Source organism: Barbus barbus, assembly GCF_936440315.1.
Source record: "Barbus barbus genome assembly, chromosome: 39".
NCBI classification, from domain to species: domain Eukaryota; kingdom Metazoa; phylum Chordata; class Actinopteri; order Cypriniformes; family Cyprinidae; genus Barbus; species Barbus barbus.
This window is the reverse complement of record NC_136717.1, coordinates 23,660,364-23,679,482: the sequence shown is the minus strand read 5'-3', so window position 1 is coordinate 23,679,482 and position 19,119 is coordinate 23,660,364. Positions and strand designations below refer to the sequence as shown.

The following is a 19,119-nucleotide window of genomic DNA, read 5'->3' as shown; positions in this document are numbered from 1 at the left end:
TGAATGTCAGTCTCTTCCTGGCCATTTCCTTTTGTCCTTCATTCAAGTGCTGTTTATTGTGAGACTAAATTCCAAAGTGGTGTATATAACCAATCAGCTTCCTCGCTACAATGGGACCACACCCACATAGAAGTCTGTGACTAATCAAATCTTTCCAGCTGTACTGTATCCTTCATGTTCCGGACACGAGTGGGGCCTCTGCTTAGAAAGTGAACTTTACATGAGTGCAATCCTGAGAAGTCATTTTCAGTTTGTTTGGTCTGGGTGGAGAGTGAATGCTTAAGTTGTTATAATGTTATCTAAAAGGCATCAAGTGGTAAGAGTGCATTGAAAAAATGGCAGATGGCAAATGTACACACTCACTGAAGTGCTGTCCAATTCACATTGTAGTGTTTCCTCATAACGTGTGAGTTTGGAGATGTGATTGAGGATGTGAGCTCACTCTCCAGAAATCCAGCCTATGTGACTCTTTGCTTATGACTGAAGCCAGACTTGCCTTTATACTGGACACCCCACCCTGCTCTCTCTCTTTCTCTCTCTTATCTCATACAGGAGAAGCCAAAAGAGGCATGCAATGTCCATCCACACTCCAGATGGCATCCCGGTGTGGTTTTATCCCATGAGTGAGTGTGAGAGCATCATCTCTGAAAACAAAAACTCTTTTGTCCCTAAATATTGTTTTCATCATTTGCCTAAAATAAATTATTTCATTCACATAAACAAGAGTTTTAAAGTTCTTATTTTATTTTAAAACAAAAAATAAAAAATACAAAACTACAATTATTTGAAAAACACATATAAAGAGATATAGATAGATCTACACATATCAGAGCAGCACAGCAGTTGTGTTTAGATTCTCACAGAATAATTGTGTTTGAATTAATTAGTTGAGTGAATAATTCAATGACTCACTCATAAAGACTTGTTTCGATCTTGATTGAATCAGTGTGTTTGAACAAATATGTTGAGTGAATGATTCAATGACTCACTGATAAAGACTGTCCATCCAAAATCACGTATTGTCTGAGTTACTCCATTTGAATTTGAACATACTTCACAACCATTAAAACGTGTTCTATATAGTATGAATTTGAAATTCAGATGTACTACTTCTGCCATGTTTTTACCATCACGTGACCTACCAGCATCAGTTGTGTTGTTTCACTGCCATTAATAAATCCTCTCTCGTGGCCTCATGGGATAGTAAAGTGTCCAATGACTGCACACTTCAGAATCTGAGCAGATATTGTTTTTTCAAATACAATGAATGAACTCATACAAAATGAATTAGGACATACTACTCTTTTGGCATACTGTTCTTCGCATATTATAAAGTAGGGAAGTATTTAACGTTTGATGCAGCAACAGTCACTTGTTCCAATCCTGATTGTATTTGTGTGTTTGAATGAATCGGTTGAGTAAGCGATTCAGTGACTCACTTGTTGCAATCGTGATTGAATTAGTGTGTTTAAAGGAACTGGTTGAGTAAATCGAGTGAGTGATTCAATGACTCACTCATAAAGACAATCACTTGTTTCAATCCTGATTGTATAAGTATGTGTAAATCAATCAGTTGAGTAAGCGATTCAGTGACCCACTTGTTGCAATTATTTACATTTACATTTGCATTTAGTCATTTTGTAGATGCTTTTATCCAAAGCGACTTGCAAAGTAGAAGCAAACTAATTAATGAGAGAGCAACAATATACAAGTGCTGTGACAAGTCTCAGTTAGTCTAGTACAGTGCACATAGCAAGGATTTTTTTTATAAATAAATTAGACCAAAATGAATAGAATAGAATAGTATAGAATAGAGTAGAATAGAATAGAGTAGAATAGAATAGAATAGAATAGAATAGAATAGGTAAGTGCTAGTGCTAGTGCTAGGTCAGGATGTTAGATGTTTTTTGAAAATGGCTAAAGACTCAGCTGCTCGGATTGAGATAGCCAGGTCATTCCACCAGCTGGGAACAGTCCAGGAAAAGGTACGTGAGAGTGATTTTGTGCCTCTTTGGGATGGCATCACGAGGCGTTGTTCATTTGCAGAACGCAAGCTTCTGGAGGGCGCATATCTAAACTTGCGAGCTTAGGTATATTGGTGCAGAGCCAGTGGTTGTCTTGTAGGCAAGCATCAGTACCTTGAATTTGATGCGAGCGGTTATTGGCAGACCTCTGGCTGTTACATTCTGGATCAGCTGCAGAGGCTTGATAGTACATGCAGGAAGGCCCGCCAAGAGAGCATTACAATAATCCAGTCTGGAGAGAACAAGAGCTTGGACAAGGAGTTGTGCGGTCTGCTCTGTAAGAAAGGGTCTAATCTTCCTAATGTTGTATAAGGCAAAGCTGCAGGACCGGGCCGTTGTAGCAGTATGGTCTGTGAAGCTTAACCGATCATCCATCACAACTCCAAGGTTCTGTCCTGATGGGGTGGTGATGGCGCAGTGGATAAGACACATGCCTTTGGTGTGAGAGACCCGGGTTCGAATCCACTGTGAGACACCAATGTGTCCCTGAGCAAGACATTTAACCCCCTAGTTGCTCCAGACCTCTGACAATATAGCAATTGATATATATTTCATAATTGATATATATTTCTGACAATAGAATCAATTGTAAGTCGCTTTGGATAAAAGCGTCAGCTAAATGAATAAATGTAAATGTCCTGGAAGGTTGACAAACCTATCTGTATAGAGAGGTTGTGATGAAGTGCTGGGTTGGCTGAGACCACGAGCAGTTCTGCCGGTTGAGTTGAAGGTGATGAACCTTCATCCAGTCAGAAATGTCTGTCAGACAGGCTGCAATACGAACGTATGTCGGATCATATGCAATGTCGGATCATATGGTTGGAATGAGAAGTAGAGTTGAGTGTCATCAGCATAGCAATGATAGGAAAACCCATGCTTCTGAATGACAGTTCCTAAAGATGACATGTAGATGGAGAAGAGAAGTGGTCCAAACACTGAGCCTTGAGGAACCCCAGAAGCAAGAAGTTGTGACTTAGAAACCTCATCCCTCCAAGACACCCTGAAGGACCTACCGGAGAGATAAGACTTGAACCACTGGAGTGCAGTTCCTGAGACACCCATCTTCATAAGGGTGGACAGGAGGATCTGGTGGTTAACAGTGTCAAAAGCAGCAGACAGATTCAGCAAGATGAGTACTGAGAATTTGGAAGCCGCTCTTGCTCAGGGCTTCAGTAACCGAGAGCAGTGCAGTCTCAGTTGAGTGGCCGTTTTTGAAGCCAATCATGATTGAATTAATGTGTTTAAAGGAATCGGTTGAATGAATGATTCCTTGACTCTCTCATAAAGAGGGGTCAGTATAAAAGAAAATAAAAAATAAAAGAAAATAAAATAAACACTTATTGTTGTCTGTTTGCCTATATATTTCTCCACACAGGATGTTTTTGGTATTCTAAAAAAAAACAATTGCATTTAATCCCACATGCTTTGCACAGCTACATGTCATGTCATGTTTAAGATATTCATGTAGGCAGCCAGGTCTACAGCTGAATAAAGAGTTTTATATAAAAGATTCATCAATTAACCACACACAATCATTATACTTGTAGGTTAGTATAACAAAAATACTTTATTAGATGTCTGTACCGAACTGTGAATTTCACTCTTTACTGCTGCATTGTTTCAGTCTTATAGCAGGAAATCAATCTGAATTTGCCAACTGTTGCTGTGATAAGTTAATGTTACATTTAACCTGCCTTAGACAAGAGACAAACAGTCTGTCTCTGTCTCTCTGTGGTCTACTGGCATGCAGAACCGGTATGCAGCAGGAATCTTTGGATCAAGGTAATTTCATGCTTCTACACATTTTCCCAGGCGGCTGAGCTTTCCTTTACCTTTGTGCCACTTTGGAGTGTGATGTGGGCTGACATGTTGTCATAAGACACACACATACACGCAATGCTAGATGCACACACATACACCTCTCTGACAGGGATAAATGCATTCATCTCAGGATAAAGTGGGTCATGTAAATATTTATGCTTTTATATAGTTTAATCATTAATTTTGATTTCCGATAAAACATCACAATAACCCACAGGTGATCCACATGACTCCAGTCCATCAATTAACATCTTGTGAAGTGAAAACCTGCATGTTTTCAAGAAACAAATTAATCTTTAAGAAGTTTTTAACTTCAAACCATCACTTCTTCTATATCCACAATATTGCTTTCTGCAGTGAAAAAGTCATCTTGTCTGAATCAGGAGAGAAATATGCACAGATCAAGTACCATTTTCAAGTATTTTGGCCAGAAGCGACCGTTTGAAGTTAAAATGCCCTTATGATGGATTTGTTTCCTACAAACAATTGTTTCCAAATCTGTCCTGATGAAGAAATAAACTCTTGGATGGTTTGAGGGTGAGTAAATTTTCATTTTTGTGTGAACTATTCCTTTAACGTCCGGCATTCCTCTTGCTGCCAATGTCTTGTAGAATTCTACTGAATTAACATCTCTAATTAATTCACAAGAAGGATGTTTTTGGGTTTGAATGAAATTCCATTATGTGGTTAGACCCACTGCTTGGCCAAAACAATTTGTGACTCTTTCAGTTGCCACATTAGTTCCTGACAGAGGAATATTTCAGTCATTTATCAACTGTATGCATGTCTATTTGAGACAGCTGTGGAGATATGTAATTTAAATACATATGTTTTGTATCATAGTTTCTGTTTATCCATATGTTTGTACAGTTTGTCTACAACTAAGTAAAAATTTAGGCCCAGTGCTTATTAAAAAACACACAGAAGTTCAAGCAATGCAGTATTTTTTCATACATGGAATATGTCAGACAACACAATAGTACCTGTTATCTTCGCATCTGTGCCCCATTATGGTTCTTTTCAGAGATACGGTAGGTTCTACTCCATTTACAACGCATATTTCCTACTAACTCTAACATAAACATTAACACAAAAGACATCTTTTTAGCTATTCATTAGAATAATGTGGGTGTTACTCAAAACGCCATTTCACAATTGAATTTCACCTTCATCACCTGTCACAGACTGTTATGATCAAATAATGAATGAATATGCGTGTTGGTTTGTGGGTTGGCAGGCGGCAGCCTATCATTTAATTGTGGTTTCATCTCTCGGGGCTGTAACACATGGTTAATTCGTCAGTTATTTCTTACTAACCAACATCTGCTTTATGGAGAAAGACAGATAAAGACATGTGCAGTTAACAAAAATATTGCTATCTGGATGACCAGATATTTTAGATGAAGGAAAGCATGTCCCATGTTTTTATCAACCTAATTTTAAGCATGGCAATGATGTCTTTGATATCCTGTAAAAGTTGTCCATTCAAGCTGTTTTCTTGCTTTCTTATTGGCTATTCGTATTACACTGTTATGTAACCCATCAAGCCCAACTTGTCACTTCCCCCTTTGAAGGCTCTTTTGTGTCATGAAGCTTTTTGTGTGATTTGTTGTTCACTATACCATCATTATCGCACATATTTTTATAAGTCATCTTGTGATAAACTGTTAACGTAGATCCTATATGTTATAGGGATTTCCACTGTGCTTTAATAAGAGCTGCTTAGTTAGTGAGACCTTAAATGCATTTAACCCATTTATTACATGCATTTGAATTGTGCATGAAATGCAGCACTCAGTAAATTTACAGATGGGGTATTTAAAAGAATGCAAGTAAATGGCAGCAGCGAATAAAATGAGTTGATAGGACATGTGCATCTGCACGTGATGGGAAATAATATTCACAAAAAAACAGAAAGACATCATATCGTGTGTCATGATCATGCATGTAAAAAAATTATATAATTATCCCGCCCAGGACTTGTTTCAAAGTGCACTAAATGTAGTATATTTGAGGGGCTGTGAGGAGAGGTTTACTTAAGGATTGGCTAGAATGCCATGCATGTGCAATGACTGGGCAGGAAGGAGAGAATTTGAGCATTTTTGCAACGTGAATTGCAGGAGGAGGGACTGACATTGCCTTTTGGGTGGTCATGCAGTTAGAAGAGTTGTTCTGCTTCATCTGTGTCTGTAGTTCAGAAGGAAAGACTCATGCCTGGGATTGCAGCCTCCGTGATGTAAAAAGTGAAAGTTCCAACAGAGACGAGTTCTATTGATGCCTATAAGGCAACAGCACCTTCGTCCTTTTTGCATAGGCACAGCCACATGCAGCTGGCACTGTGAGGTGGTTATATTAGTTAGCATCACCGAGAAAAGCCCAAACATGGAACTTTTTTGCTTGGAAAAGGACGCAATCATGCGAGCTCAGAGAGATCCCAACATCTTTTGCGATGAAAGAGTATTGCAAAGTCTTTTAACAGTGGAGGACAGATATGTTCCGCAGGGACCCTATTTTAAACGTGTCCAGAAAGACATTCAGCCTTTTATGAGGCGGATGGTCGCGACGTGGATGTTGGAGGTTTGTAGTTAAAGTTTTATTATTGGAGACCGTTTGCTTGAACTGTGTTATAAGTATTAGGCTGGGAAGTACCTAAAGTAACTGTTAGGCTATAGCTTGCATTCGTTTTATTACGATGCAGACAATCAAACTCAAGAAAACATTTGTTCACACCTGTATGCATGTAGCATAGCATATATGTGTAGTTAATCAATGTGCAAAGGAAAAGTTTGATCAGGAAATGCAACGCTGAAATCTCCACACTTCGCGATTGTGTATGCTAGCCTATAAATGTCAATTTAATAGAAAACGCTTTAGTATTTTTCTTCAAGACACGCATTATTAGACAGATGGGGGTCTTTGCTTTATTTACATGCGTGTTATGAATGATATTATACATTTATGTAATTTTTGAGAATTTTTGAAACGGACTGAGCCTTCGAGTTGCTCGGTTGGAAAGTGCAGCCATGTTAAGAAGCCTCGATTTAAATGCATTTCAATTCATCAAAACAGCATAATAATTGTCGGAAATAGTTTAATGCGATGCATATACACGATACTATATGCTGTCATTGACATTAACCTACTTAGATCATATTTTTTAACGTGACGAATCACCAAAGCAGTCATGTGTGGGCGTCATTGGGTTTCACAGCACACCCTGCTTGAAATGAATGAAGAGCTTCACCGCTGGAAAGTTCCTCTTTCTCATGAAAAGAGTTAGTAACAGTAAGCACATAGCCTATTGTACAAGCTGCAAATAGTAGCTATAGATAAAAAATAATTACACCTATATAAATAGCCTAATTACAAACAAAATAGAATATGAACAAAAATGTCTGGTTAAGAGCATTGGGCCAACAACAACAACAGAAGTTGTAGCAAGGACATACAAACAAATACTAAATATTACAGAGCCTTGATCATTTAAATTGTGAATGAATTCTGTTTTGTCCTTGTAGGTTTGTGAAGAGGAGAAATGTGAAGAGGATGTCTTTCCCATGGCTATGAACTACCTGGACAGATTTTTAGCTGCGGTTCCTACAAGAAAATGTTATCTGCAGCTCTTAGGGGCCGTGTGTCTCTTCTTGGCTTCAAAATTAAAAGCATGCCAACCGCTGTCGGCCAGGAAGCTCTGCATGTACACAGACAACTCCATTACATCTCAACAACTGCTGGTAAGCTGATGGCCTTGATGAGAGCAAAAAGTCCTCCATCTGTTCTGTAATTCTATATTACTCAAACCCCAGATTATATATTTTAGATTATATATAGGCTAGCCCTAGGCTTGTGATCTGCTGATTCATCATTTTTCTTTTTATTGTGAAATTTAGATGTTGGGGAAGTGAATTTAGCTTGCTTTGCCCCCTAATGGTTGTTTTTGATGTTGAACAGTCTTCTGGGTTGAGCTGTAATGAAATGCAATTTTGATTTTTAGCCTCTCTGATCAGCGTGAGAATGGTTTTGATGATTTGGTACCGTTCCCATAAATTGGCATGCACTCTCTACTTACATTGTACACTTTTTTTCTAATCACATGTAAGCTGGTAAAACCCTGTTAGTGTCTAAATCGAAATTATTTCTAGAGCTTTTGGATATTATAAAGAGAACAGGAAAGACAACTGGGTCAAAACAAAAAGATTTCTTATAAACCGCAGTGGCGATTCTTGTATAAAACAGATACATCAGCAAACTGAAGCATCCAGAGGTGGCTTTAGGAGTCTTGACCTTGGTGATTTGGTGTCATTGTCAGAGGCTGTCCCTTCTCGGCAGAGTCTTTACTAACTTTAAATCTCTCTCACTCTCTCCTCACTGGGTGTAGAGCTTCTCACTTTGGGCTGGTTTTCCCCTCATGTCTCAGTTGTTAAGAGTTTCTCAGAAAGCAGCTTCAGAAGGTGAAACAAAGCCAGCTGGGCACGTGCGAGGAAGGAAGTCGAGTGTGTGTATGGAATGCAGCATCTGGTTGGTGGAGATCAAAGACAAGGGGTGTGGAGCTTTGCATGATAACCTGATGTATTTTACAACCGTGATGTCCCTTTGGGCAAGACAGATTCATATTTTAAGAGCAACTTGACTAATTTCTCCCCCGTTTTGAAGAATCACAAGTGTTGAGTAACACATAAACACAACCTAGACTTTTTAAATGTCAGTAGGGAATGATGATTTATGTCACAACTTCTGTCTTAAGGCAATACATGTCTTTGCATTTTTAAGTGTTTTAGCCTGGTGTGAGTATGGCATGTGATTGGCTTTTACCACACAAGACAGACACACTTTGCACAGTTGAATCACTAGAGGGCAATAAAATAGGCTGCAGTCAGGATTGATTAAGTCAAATACATTATCACTGACAAACACTAGTGGAGTGATGATATCAGATTATGATACTGTGGTACTGAATATACATATACTATGTTATGTACATGATATAGTTTGTTGAATATTTTTGCAGACCCTGTTAACAGTAAAAGTGCATATGTACTTTTACTGCATATGCTATTTTTCACTGTAAAAAATGAATTTTCAAAGATTATTGGACTATATAAGAAAATACTTGGTGTTACTTGTCATTTCTTTGTAATTATTTGTGAAATTCACTATCAATTTCTGAGTTTTCAAGTAAATCCTAAACCAGTCCACATGCATGAATAGGCATGTATAAATTCCATAGCAGATCTAGACAGGTGGAGGTAGAGGGTTTTAGGTGAATCAGCTTACAGCGAACACTGAACCAGACTATTTAAATGTTGCACAAGCAATCTCATTGGTTGCAAAATCAGCCAATCAGCTTGTGCTATGTAGTAAACAATGTGATTGCTAGCAGATTCTATGGAGACCTATATTTTTTAATTAAGTGATTTTCACCAGCCACAATCTGCACTGAAAATGTGAAAGAACATCCTTTGGTCATCTGGGCCTGTCCTTAACTGAGATAATAACCAAACCTTTCTGCAACCTGTATGGATGCAGAACTAAAAAGATTGGATGGATTGTTGGTAATATAGTAACTTTATCTTATATGTTGTCCTCCTGCCAGTCATATTCATTACCTCTTGTTCTGTTTGTGTCTTTCTCTGTCTCTCTGTTGGAGTGGGAGTTGGTGGTTCTTAATAAATTGAAATGGAACCTGGCTGCCATCACCCCACTTGACTTTATCGAACACATCTTGCACAAACTGCCCTTCCCTGAAGACAGAGTGACACTGATCCGCAAACACGCGCAAACCTTCATCGCCCTCTGTGCAACAGGTAGGACCCGAGTTGAGTGACAGTGCACTGACTGCATTTGTCAGAAATGTGTCTGTATAAGCAGAAACATAACCATTATTGTGCTAAAGATGTATGATGTGAATGTGTTATGATGCTTTCTGCCTTGTTATTTGTGTCTATATAAAAGATTTGTATGTTTAACTGGGTGTGTTTCTGTGGCCCTGCATCTGTTCAATAGGCTGAGGCCTGAACATGAGCCAAGACGGAGGAGCCTTTTTGAGCTATTGCAAATGTTTTTGTCATTGCCTTTAACAATTTTCTCAAGTTAGGAATGTTGGGTTACTGCACAGCTGCTGTACAGTGGCAGTCAGTCGAGTGTAGGGTGTTTATTCAAGGATGACTGTTGCGTCCTGAAATAAGCAGCACGCTAACACCAACAAAGCAGAGGAAACAAATGACTTCCAGCACGGAATAGCAGAGGCTTTCCTCCCTGACTGAAAACCGAGGTCCCGTTCTCAGGATCTCAAGGCAGAGGAAGAGGGGGAGTAGTTCCTGGAAACCTCAGAGCCCTCTGAGAGATGAAGGGAGGAAGTAGGAGTAGGATGAGAAGGAAGGCGCTCCTCACTTTTCATTCGCAGCTGCAGGACGATTTAAGGGAGGTGGTGATGTTAAAACAGGTCTGAAACTGGAGAGCGTGTGAAAGTCAGGTTCAGGTTTGCGTGGAATTCAAAGCAGATGTAAGATGCAGTAAGACTCCTCAGTCAGATTGCATTATCACAACTGTTTTCTGGGAAGTTGTTTTGAATGTTCTCACAGGTGAGTAATGTTCTAGGGAACGTACTGACCAGGTCACTGATGCATGTGTGCTTGTTTTTTCCTCAGATCACAGCTTCACCATGTACCCTCCCTCCATGATCGCCACAGGATGTGTGGGGGCAGCAGTATGTGGCCTCCAGCCCGACCAGAGCAACCAAAATCTGTGGGGGGACAGTCTGACGGAGCTGCTGGCTAAAATCACCCACACTGAGGTGGTAAGTGTCCAGCAAAAAAGAAGTGAAACAAATTGTCAGTAACTATATAGCAAATGACCATTCAATATATAGTTTAACTCAGGATTAGCCCTAGTTTATTTTTTTAGTTGTACAGTAATCCATTCATTCTGTGACATTTTATGAAAGAACAACTTCCTGATCACCCATTTTTTTTTTTTCTGTATTTCTGTATTTCCTATTAAAAAAAGAAGTTGGGACGGGACACATCTCAGGGTTCATCTGTTTTATTTCAAGCAGTCTTGTCTTAATATCACTGAAATGCTATTTTGTTTTTATCCATTTAAAAAAAAAAGTTAATTTTAATTAATGTTTTATTATTGTCTTATTTCTTGTTTTGTACTTTTTATTAGTTTTTATTAGTTTATTTATTTCCATTTTAGCATTAGTAATTTTGTTTTAGTAATATTTTAGTTTCAGTTAACATTTTTAATTTCATATAAAAACTAAAGATATATTAAATGAACTACAAATAATTTTCTGATTCCAGATGTTTCAAAAGCTATATGTTCATCAGTAAAAATAGTTATGGAGGGGTAAAAAAAAATATGATTATATCCTTTTCTATAATTTTAATTTAGATTATTTCAATATATTAACAGTAATTTATTACATTAAACACTTTTAAGTTTGCTGAGGCCCCCTGGTTAAGAAACCTAGAGACTGAGAGCATTTATTAAAGGTGCCATAGAATGGAAAACTGTCTTTACCTTGGCATAGTTGAATAATAAGAGTTCTGTACATGGAAATGACATACCGTGAGCCTCAAACACCATTGTTTCCTCCTCCTTATGTAAATCTCGTGAATAAAAAAGACCACTGAAAAATAGGCGAATCAGAACATAACACCGACTGTGACGTAACAGGGATCACTAATAGTTACTTCCCCAACATTTGCATATACCCGCCCATGTTCTAGGCCAGCCACCAGCCGAATCATCAGAACTTGATTAAAAGTTGATCGAAAATGGCAGATCATGGAAATAAATGTTATGTTCTGGGCTGTGCAGGGAATGTGATGTGCAGGGATGGGTTGGTGTCTGTATTCAGAAAGGCACGGAAAGCAAATAACGCGAGCCACTAAAGGGACATGGCTAGCTCTTTGTTAGCGGTAGGCTGTTACATTACAGTACATTAGATTTCACTTACTACCTAAACGGAGTAAGGAGAGCTGACTGAGGATGATGGCGAATGATTTACAGATGCTGAGCACCACTGACAAGCATCTTATGTGTGGTAAGTACTGCCGCTCCATTGTATAAATGTGTGATCGCGAATCTGGGAAGCAAAAGTGAAAGTAAAAAGCAATCGTGCCTTTGAAAGCAGTTTCAGTGCCCCACATATTAATAGCGGCTCCCAAATGCCTGCATTTTATATACAGTATAATTACCCGATGATATAACTGTGAGAGAAAGTATTGAAATATATATTTTCCTCCCTGTGTTTCCTTCCTTGCTGTGTGAGAAATGAGCTGAAATGAGCCGCACTGTGAAACAGCCAATCAGAGCAGAGCTCAACATTATTATTCATGACCCTTCCAAATAAGCCAATAACAGGCCATTTCATTCTAGGGAGAAATCTTAGGGTTGTAAATGCACATATCAAACCGTTTCTGGAGAATATTTGCCCTTACCTAAGACATACCTTCTATGTAGATATCAGAGAACAATTTAAAATATTGTATCAATGCATTCTATGGCACCTTTAAATGATAGTTTAGCATTGTCAATTTTCAAGCGAGTTTTCAATACTGAAGTCAAGACGGTGGACATAGCAGACATGTGCGTTTGCAGGACATTCATGCATGACTGTATGGAAATGGAGAAATGTGTCATTTTATGAATGAGTGTTTGTGTGTGTTCACTGCAGCAATGGTGAAGTGTTTTCAGAGCTGCATACTTGTGGCGAGACACAGGCCTCTCAACCACATCTGTGGATTAAAGTGCAATGTTACACACACACACACACACACTCTCAGGCTCTTACACAAACTTACACATCTTGGCTTCAGGCTGTTTTGAAAGTCTCACAGTAAAACTTTTTTTGAATTGGACCCAGAGAGTGAACGCCCCATTTAAACTCCTCACATACACTCATAAGGTTTAACACATTCTTTTCTCTCTCCTCAACATAATGTGTTAAGTTTTTTTCTACATTTGAAGTTCTGGAAAAAAACACCACATGCTGCCGTTAGCAATCATTCCTTCCTGTGCCTGTAGTTGTCAGGACAAGGCCTGTTGTGGCCGTCTCATTCGGTTTAGGGAAAGAACAGGTTTTAATTATCCTGAGAAAAAGACGAGAGTTTGATACGGGATCATTTTGTCAGACATTTCTGCAGAAAGAGAGACACATATATCAATGTTTTATTGTTTGAAAAATAAAGGTTCCAATTAGTCTTTTTTCAGTGATGCCATAGTAGAAAAATTGTTGGTTCCTCAAAGATCCTTTCAGTGAACAGTTCATAAAAGAATATTTTTTCTTAATGTGAAGAACATTTAAAAAGCTAAAGAACCCTTTTCTGCTATAAAGAACCTTGAAAGATTCTATGGATGATAAAGGTTCTTCATGGAACCGTCGATGCCAATAAAGAACTTTAATTAAGAGTGTACACAGTCCTACATAGCCAATTGGCATACATCTGAAACCGTTTACAGTTTCATTTTGGCTAAGAACCGCCCATTTAGACAGGAAAACATCTGACCAACATGAGAACAACAGCAGTTTTATTTTATGTGGCGTTTGAGGGTGAGTGATTCTGAAACTGTAAACATGATTTTTTTTTTAAGTTGTAAAAACAACAAAGATTAATGGAGCAAAAGAAAGTACTAGTTCAGTCTTTCTACTTAAAAAAAAAAAAACATGTTAAATTCAATGTTGCTTGCAATTACTTTGTAATTAATTGTGAAATTTACTAGCAATTTCTGAGGGAAAAACATTTCAAGTAAATCCTACACCCATTTGTTGAATCTAGTTACTACAATAATCATGGTCAAATCATTGAAGTAATTACATAACAGCATAATTGTAGTATTTGGGAAATTGTGTACATCTTTTGTGCAGAGTCAAAACTTTGTCAACAGTTCTTAAAACAACCATTTTTTATTTGTGTTAAAGGGGTCATCAGATGCCCATTTTACACAAGTTGATTCTTTAGGGTCTTAATGAAAAGTCTATAACATATTTTGGTTAAAATTTCTCAATGGTAGTGTAAAAAACGCCTTCTTTATCCTGTCAAAATCAGCTCTGTTTTCAGCATGCTGTTCTAGTCCATGTTGCTTTAAATGCTGGTGAGCTCTGCTGACTCCGCCCCCCTCTTCCGTGGAGTGACGAGCAGACCATAGATATGTGTAGATCCCTATTTGACCGCTCCAGATACATTGACGCGTCAGCCATCTCGCATTCACAATAATAATCAATGAATATTCAAACATATACAAGCGTATAACTTGCTGTTGTAGACGCACATGCGCTCAAAGATTCGCAGACCGTTCCAAAAAAGGCAAATGGCTTCAGGGGCGCAGATGGGATTTTTTAACTGGGGGGGGACCAAGCTGTCCGCAGTCCACTTGTTGGGGGGGGAAGAGGGTGTGCCCGAAGTGTGAATCTAGCTTCATAGTACTGGCTTAGTACTGCTGCTCCATAGTATAAACAGAGTATGTGCGATTGCGAATCTCGAAAGTTAAAGTGAAACAAAAAAAAATCTCAGCATCCACATGTAGGCCTAGCCTACATACACAACCATGGCAACGACAATCGCAGAAACAAGCAAAGATGACACAAAAGCATATTCAAGCAAAACCCAACAAGGATAAGTTGTGTGAGACAAAGCAAAATCAACGTTACTCACCTATCAAAAAGAAACAACACAACCTCGATGTCCAATTCGAGCCATTCCTGCTCCTTGAGTTTCTCTCCACCGCTGGAAAGCTGCTCCGATCTATACTTACACGGGTCCTACCTCTTGCCTGATCGTAACCCTTCTTTTTAATGTTTTGTTTCTATGATATTTTCCTCTTTTTTTTTCATCTGCATCTCTCTCTATCTATAGTCGATCTGCTAATATACGTCCTGACTCCTGTGCACTCAAATAGAGCACTCTCTTCTCTCTATCAGTACAAGACACGCCCCCTTACTGCTGATTGGCTACACGTGTTTTGGGACTCGGTCAGACACTGCGGTCAAAAGCATTTTTCAAAAATGGCTTAGCGCATGTGGCCTGGCCGCCACTACTTAGGCTAATGTACATAGCGGAAACCCTGATTTATCCTCCGTATACTGATGTTGCCTTTCGTAGAGACAGTGAGGGGGACAGATCGGGTCACTATGAATCTGGGGGGGTCATGTCCCCCCCGTCCCTAGTGCCATCTGTGCGCCTGGATGGCTTACATATCGCAGCCCATAGAAACAGTTAATAATGAGGCATCTAGGTATATACATCTATGGAGCATACTAAACTTCAGCTGCGAAACTGGCTAACTAGCACATTATTAGGAAAAGCCATTTGTAAAGCTTCATAAAAACCCTTATACTCACTTCTGTAGATAAAGCTGGATCACGAATGATTCGGGTGAACATAGTGCATTTATGTAGATCGGAGCGGTCTGTGCAGATCTACGTCATTCTGACAGGAACCTCAGAACAGCCTGATTTGAGAGAGAGGATTTAAAAAAAGGGATTTTTGTCATTATAGGATGGATGTGTACGCACACTTCCAACACATTTATGTTCAAACAACTTGTAGTGAATTTTGCATCCGATGACCCCTTTCAGAACAGTTTTATAATCTAAAGTACCTTATTACACAACAAAGAATTGCTTGTGCAATGGGAGGGCTCCATGGATGTTAATGCCAATAAAAAACCTGTATTTTTAAGTGGAAAGTAATCGATAATTTAAGTAATTAGTCATTTATTGTAATCAATGGTTTCTATGGAAAAACCTTACACTAAGAAAGAAAATGGTTATTTTAAGAACTGTTCACTGAAAGGTTCTTTGGGGAACCAAAAATGGTTCTTCTATGGAATTGCTGCGAAAACTCCTTTTTGGAACCTTAATTTTTAAGAGTATGCATGCAGTACCATCCGAAGCTGACACTAGTGTGCATATTCCTTACCACGGTTTCTTCTTTTGTCTCTTTCTTCTAGGACTGTCTGAAGTCTTGTCAAGAGCAGATCGAGCAGTTACTGACCAACAGCCTGAAAGAAAGTCAACAACAGCATCAACAGCAACAGGAGGGCAAAGCCAGCAACAAAGGGATGCGATCTCAAAACCTGTCCTGCACCCCTACAGATGTCCGTGATGTCAACTTATGATGTCGGTTCCTGCTCCTATCCACCTCCTCAGCCTACAAAAGATTCAGTTATTATTGTTACTGTATTTAAGTTTAATTTCAAAGCCACATTAGATGGTCATATGCGCATAACACAAGCTTAATGTTTTATATCGGAGCAAAACAGGCGGTCATATCCGCAGGCGGTGGCGTTTTACATACTTGAATTGAATTGAAACAAACCATGATTAAATAATGCAGTATGTTGTATACTCCTTAACAAAGAGCATACATCTGTCTTGGCTATCATATGCAACTGTGTTATAATTATTATTATAATTTATATGGTTATTTAAAAATTATAATAATAATACCTGTTATTGTTAAACATATGATGCTTTTTCTTATAAAATTTGCTCAGTAATTCCCAGAGGCCATTTTTTATATAATATAGGATGCATGTGATCCCACGAAAATGCTGTTTTACAGAGTGGATAGAAACATCCATCAGTCCTTTCAGTGGGATCTGTTTGCTTATCATAGAGATATTAATACAATGATCTGATGAGTTGCTTCTCAGGTACAAGTAACTCTTATTATAGGGATTATTTACAGTGAATGTTATTGCATGAAATAAGCATATATGAATATGTTAAACGGTTTCTATCCATGCATGGTGACCATCACAGCTTCATGAGCTCGCAGGACAGTTTCAGATGGACACTAAGCATGTAGCAAAGGTGGAGTAAAGGTGAGGTAGGGAAGGAAGGAAAGAGGCAAATCGAAGAATACAGATTGAAAGACTTTGCACGTGATTGAAATACGAACGGTTTTAGACAGGTGGTTTCTGGAACGCTCTATAATGTTTGTAATGAATAAGCGTGATGCTGTTTGCTCGTTTGATCTGTTTGAACACCAGCACTTATGGGTCAGGGATAATCGCAATGCTGGAGGGATTTCATCTTTTGGGAGTCCTTCTTAGCAAAGACACGATACAAATGCACTTTCAGATATCACCTCTCGCTGGTTATCCGTGGTGTAAAAGAGGAGGGTTAGTCATTTCTAAGGGTTTTATTTTATTTTATTTTTTTTAATTTTATATTTTGTTTTTCTTAAGTTATTTTTGTTTTGGGGCTGGTTTCCCATATTAGGTGTGCTTGCGGGTTATAGTTTTAAATTTAGACCAAAAACTGATCTAACAGTCAACTGCCAATAGAAATGGTGAGGTTTGACATGCCAAGATTGGTTGTGTTTTACTTTTGTTGTGTGGAATTCATGTCAGCATAGATAGGACATCATCAAATTTCATTAAATCACATTATTTTAGTAGTCTATTTTATTTTATTTTATCAAAAGATCAGTCATCTACTTGAACTTTTCTTATATATAGGAAAAAGATATTTTGAAACATGCCATTTTCTTTTCTCTTTCTCCATTAGTTTGTTCTTGCACTTTTGAAAATTGATTTCTCAAGTCGGTTATCTTTATATCAGTGGACCTAAAGGTAACTGAAGAGGTGTGAAGTGTTCCACAAATATGCCTTTCCAACACATCTATGCAACTGAACTCCATGTTATGAGTGTTTTTCAAACAATGTTCATTTTCAGTGTTCACCCATTTAAGTTTTGAGTGAGTTTGTGTGCTACTATATTCTTAAGTTCATTTTGTGTTCTTCCCATTCCTTTATCTCCGTGTAAATGTTTGAACTTGTGTTCCAGTGCTGCTAAAAGAAAAAGAAAAATGAAAAAAGAGCTAATGCATATCTTCATTTCGGTTTCCATGTTGCTGCTATATCAGAATTATTGAACGTGTTTTCATGGTGGCTGCATTTCTGTTTTCTTTTTGCATTTACACTGTCAATTATTTTCACGCATGAAGTGCCTTGGCGGTTACTTGCAGATATTTGCATGAACAGTCTTGCTTCATTTGTGTTTAATTTCATCTAACTTAACTGTTTTCCGACTTCTTTTTCTAACTTAGCTATTATTTTACTCAGTGATAATAAACGCCTTTATTGTTTTCAAATAATGTTCCTGCCCACAGTCACAATGCCTCACAGTACTTAAGGCAGAAGTTTATAGAAGAGTAGTAGGATTAAAAAGAGGCGTTAAAGCTCCTCAACTAGTTTGTTAAGCCTCCAGGTTTGTTCTTTTAGTAGTTTATCAGATACACACTCACCAAACAGCAATAAATGTATTGTCTTACCAGGTGGTAGATGGTAAGACATGGGGCAATGCATTGTTTAGATACAAAAAGTGTTGTTTTTAATTTTGTTTGAATTATATTGAAGCAGCCACCCTTTGTTCCACCTTCACATCTAAAAATAATAATAATTTTTATTTTTGCCCTAGGACACTTACCTCATTTGGACCTATCAGACATTCGATTAAATAAATCTCAATTTGAAAAATAAAAACGGTTCAGTTTTTTTCTTCATGAACTGAATTGACGCTCTTCTGTGGCGCTTCATGTGAATTAGACCTTATGGTTTTTTGACACAGCTGTGGTTTTAAGCAAGAGGCACTTAAACTCAGAATTTTAGTTATTTTCATATGGGAATATTGAGTTGAAGAACAGTTTCTTGCTGACCCCTGGTGATTAGAAGATGGGTTGCAGGGCAGCCTGTAGCACGATCAGCACTGGATCAGATCCAATATGCAAATAAACTCTTCATATCATGTTACAGTGCTTATTGTATCCTTATAATAATGGATACAGCACTGATGTGGGCATCCTGGCGATAACATATGAAATGAAAAAGAAAAAAAAAAACTTTGAAGTCGCCAGTAAAGACATAAACATCGTGGATGAATTTAGACATTAAAGTTTTTACATTGTAATGTAATGTAGGTCATCGCGTGCTGTAATGTAGATCAAAAACCCTTAATTGTTACATGTACTGTTAGACTTCACTTAGACTAAGTCGCTTTGGATAAAAGCGTCTGCAAAATGATTAAATGTAAATAAAAATATGAATTTATTCGAGACCTATACAGCGCATGCGCGTAAAACATCCACTACATATTGGATCTGATCCAGTACGTCATGGTGCTACAGGCTGCAGCGAGAATCTCTTGGGATTATATCAGGCGGCCTCAAACATCATGTAATTATTTATGTCGTATTTTAAACGATTAAAATTAATTTTTTAAATTATTTTAAACAACATGATTGATTTAATTCATACAAAT

General features: G+C 38.1%; 1 protein-coding gene across 1 annotated transcript; it reads left to right on the top strand.

Annotated features, from left to right (window-relative positions):
- The first annotated feature begins 5,981 nt into the window (after nucleotides 1-5,981).
- Nucleotides 5,982-18,333, top strand: LOC306858985 (G1/S-specific cyclin-D2-like). Its single transcript, XM_079399803.1, has 5 exons — nucleotides 5,982-6,422; nucleotides 7,364-7,580; nucleotides 9,491-9,649; nucleotides 10,493-10,641; nucleotides 15,804-18,333. Exons 1-5 carry the CDS (start codon nucleotides 6,120-6,122, stop codon nucleotides 15,969-15,971), a joined length of 996 nt encoding a protein of 331 aa, XP_079255929.1. The 5' UTR covers nucleotides 5,982-6,119; the 3' UTR covers nucleotides 15,972-18,333.
- Nucleotides 18,334-19,119: the final 786 nt, after the last annotated feature.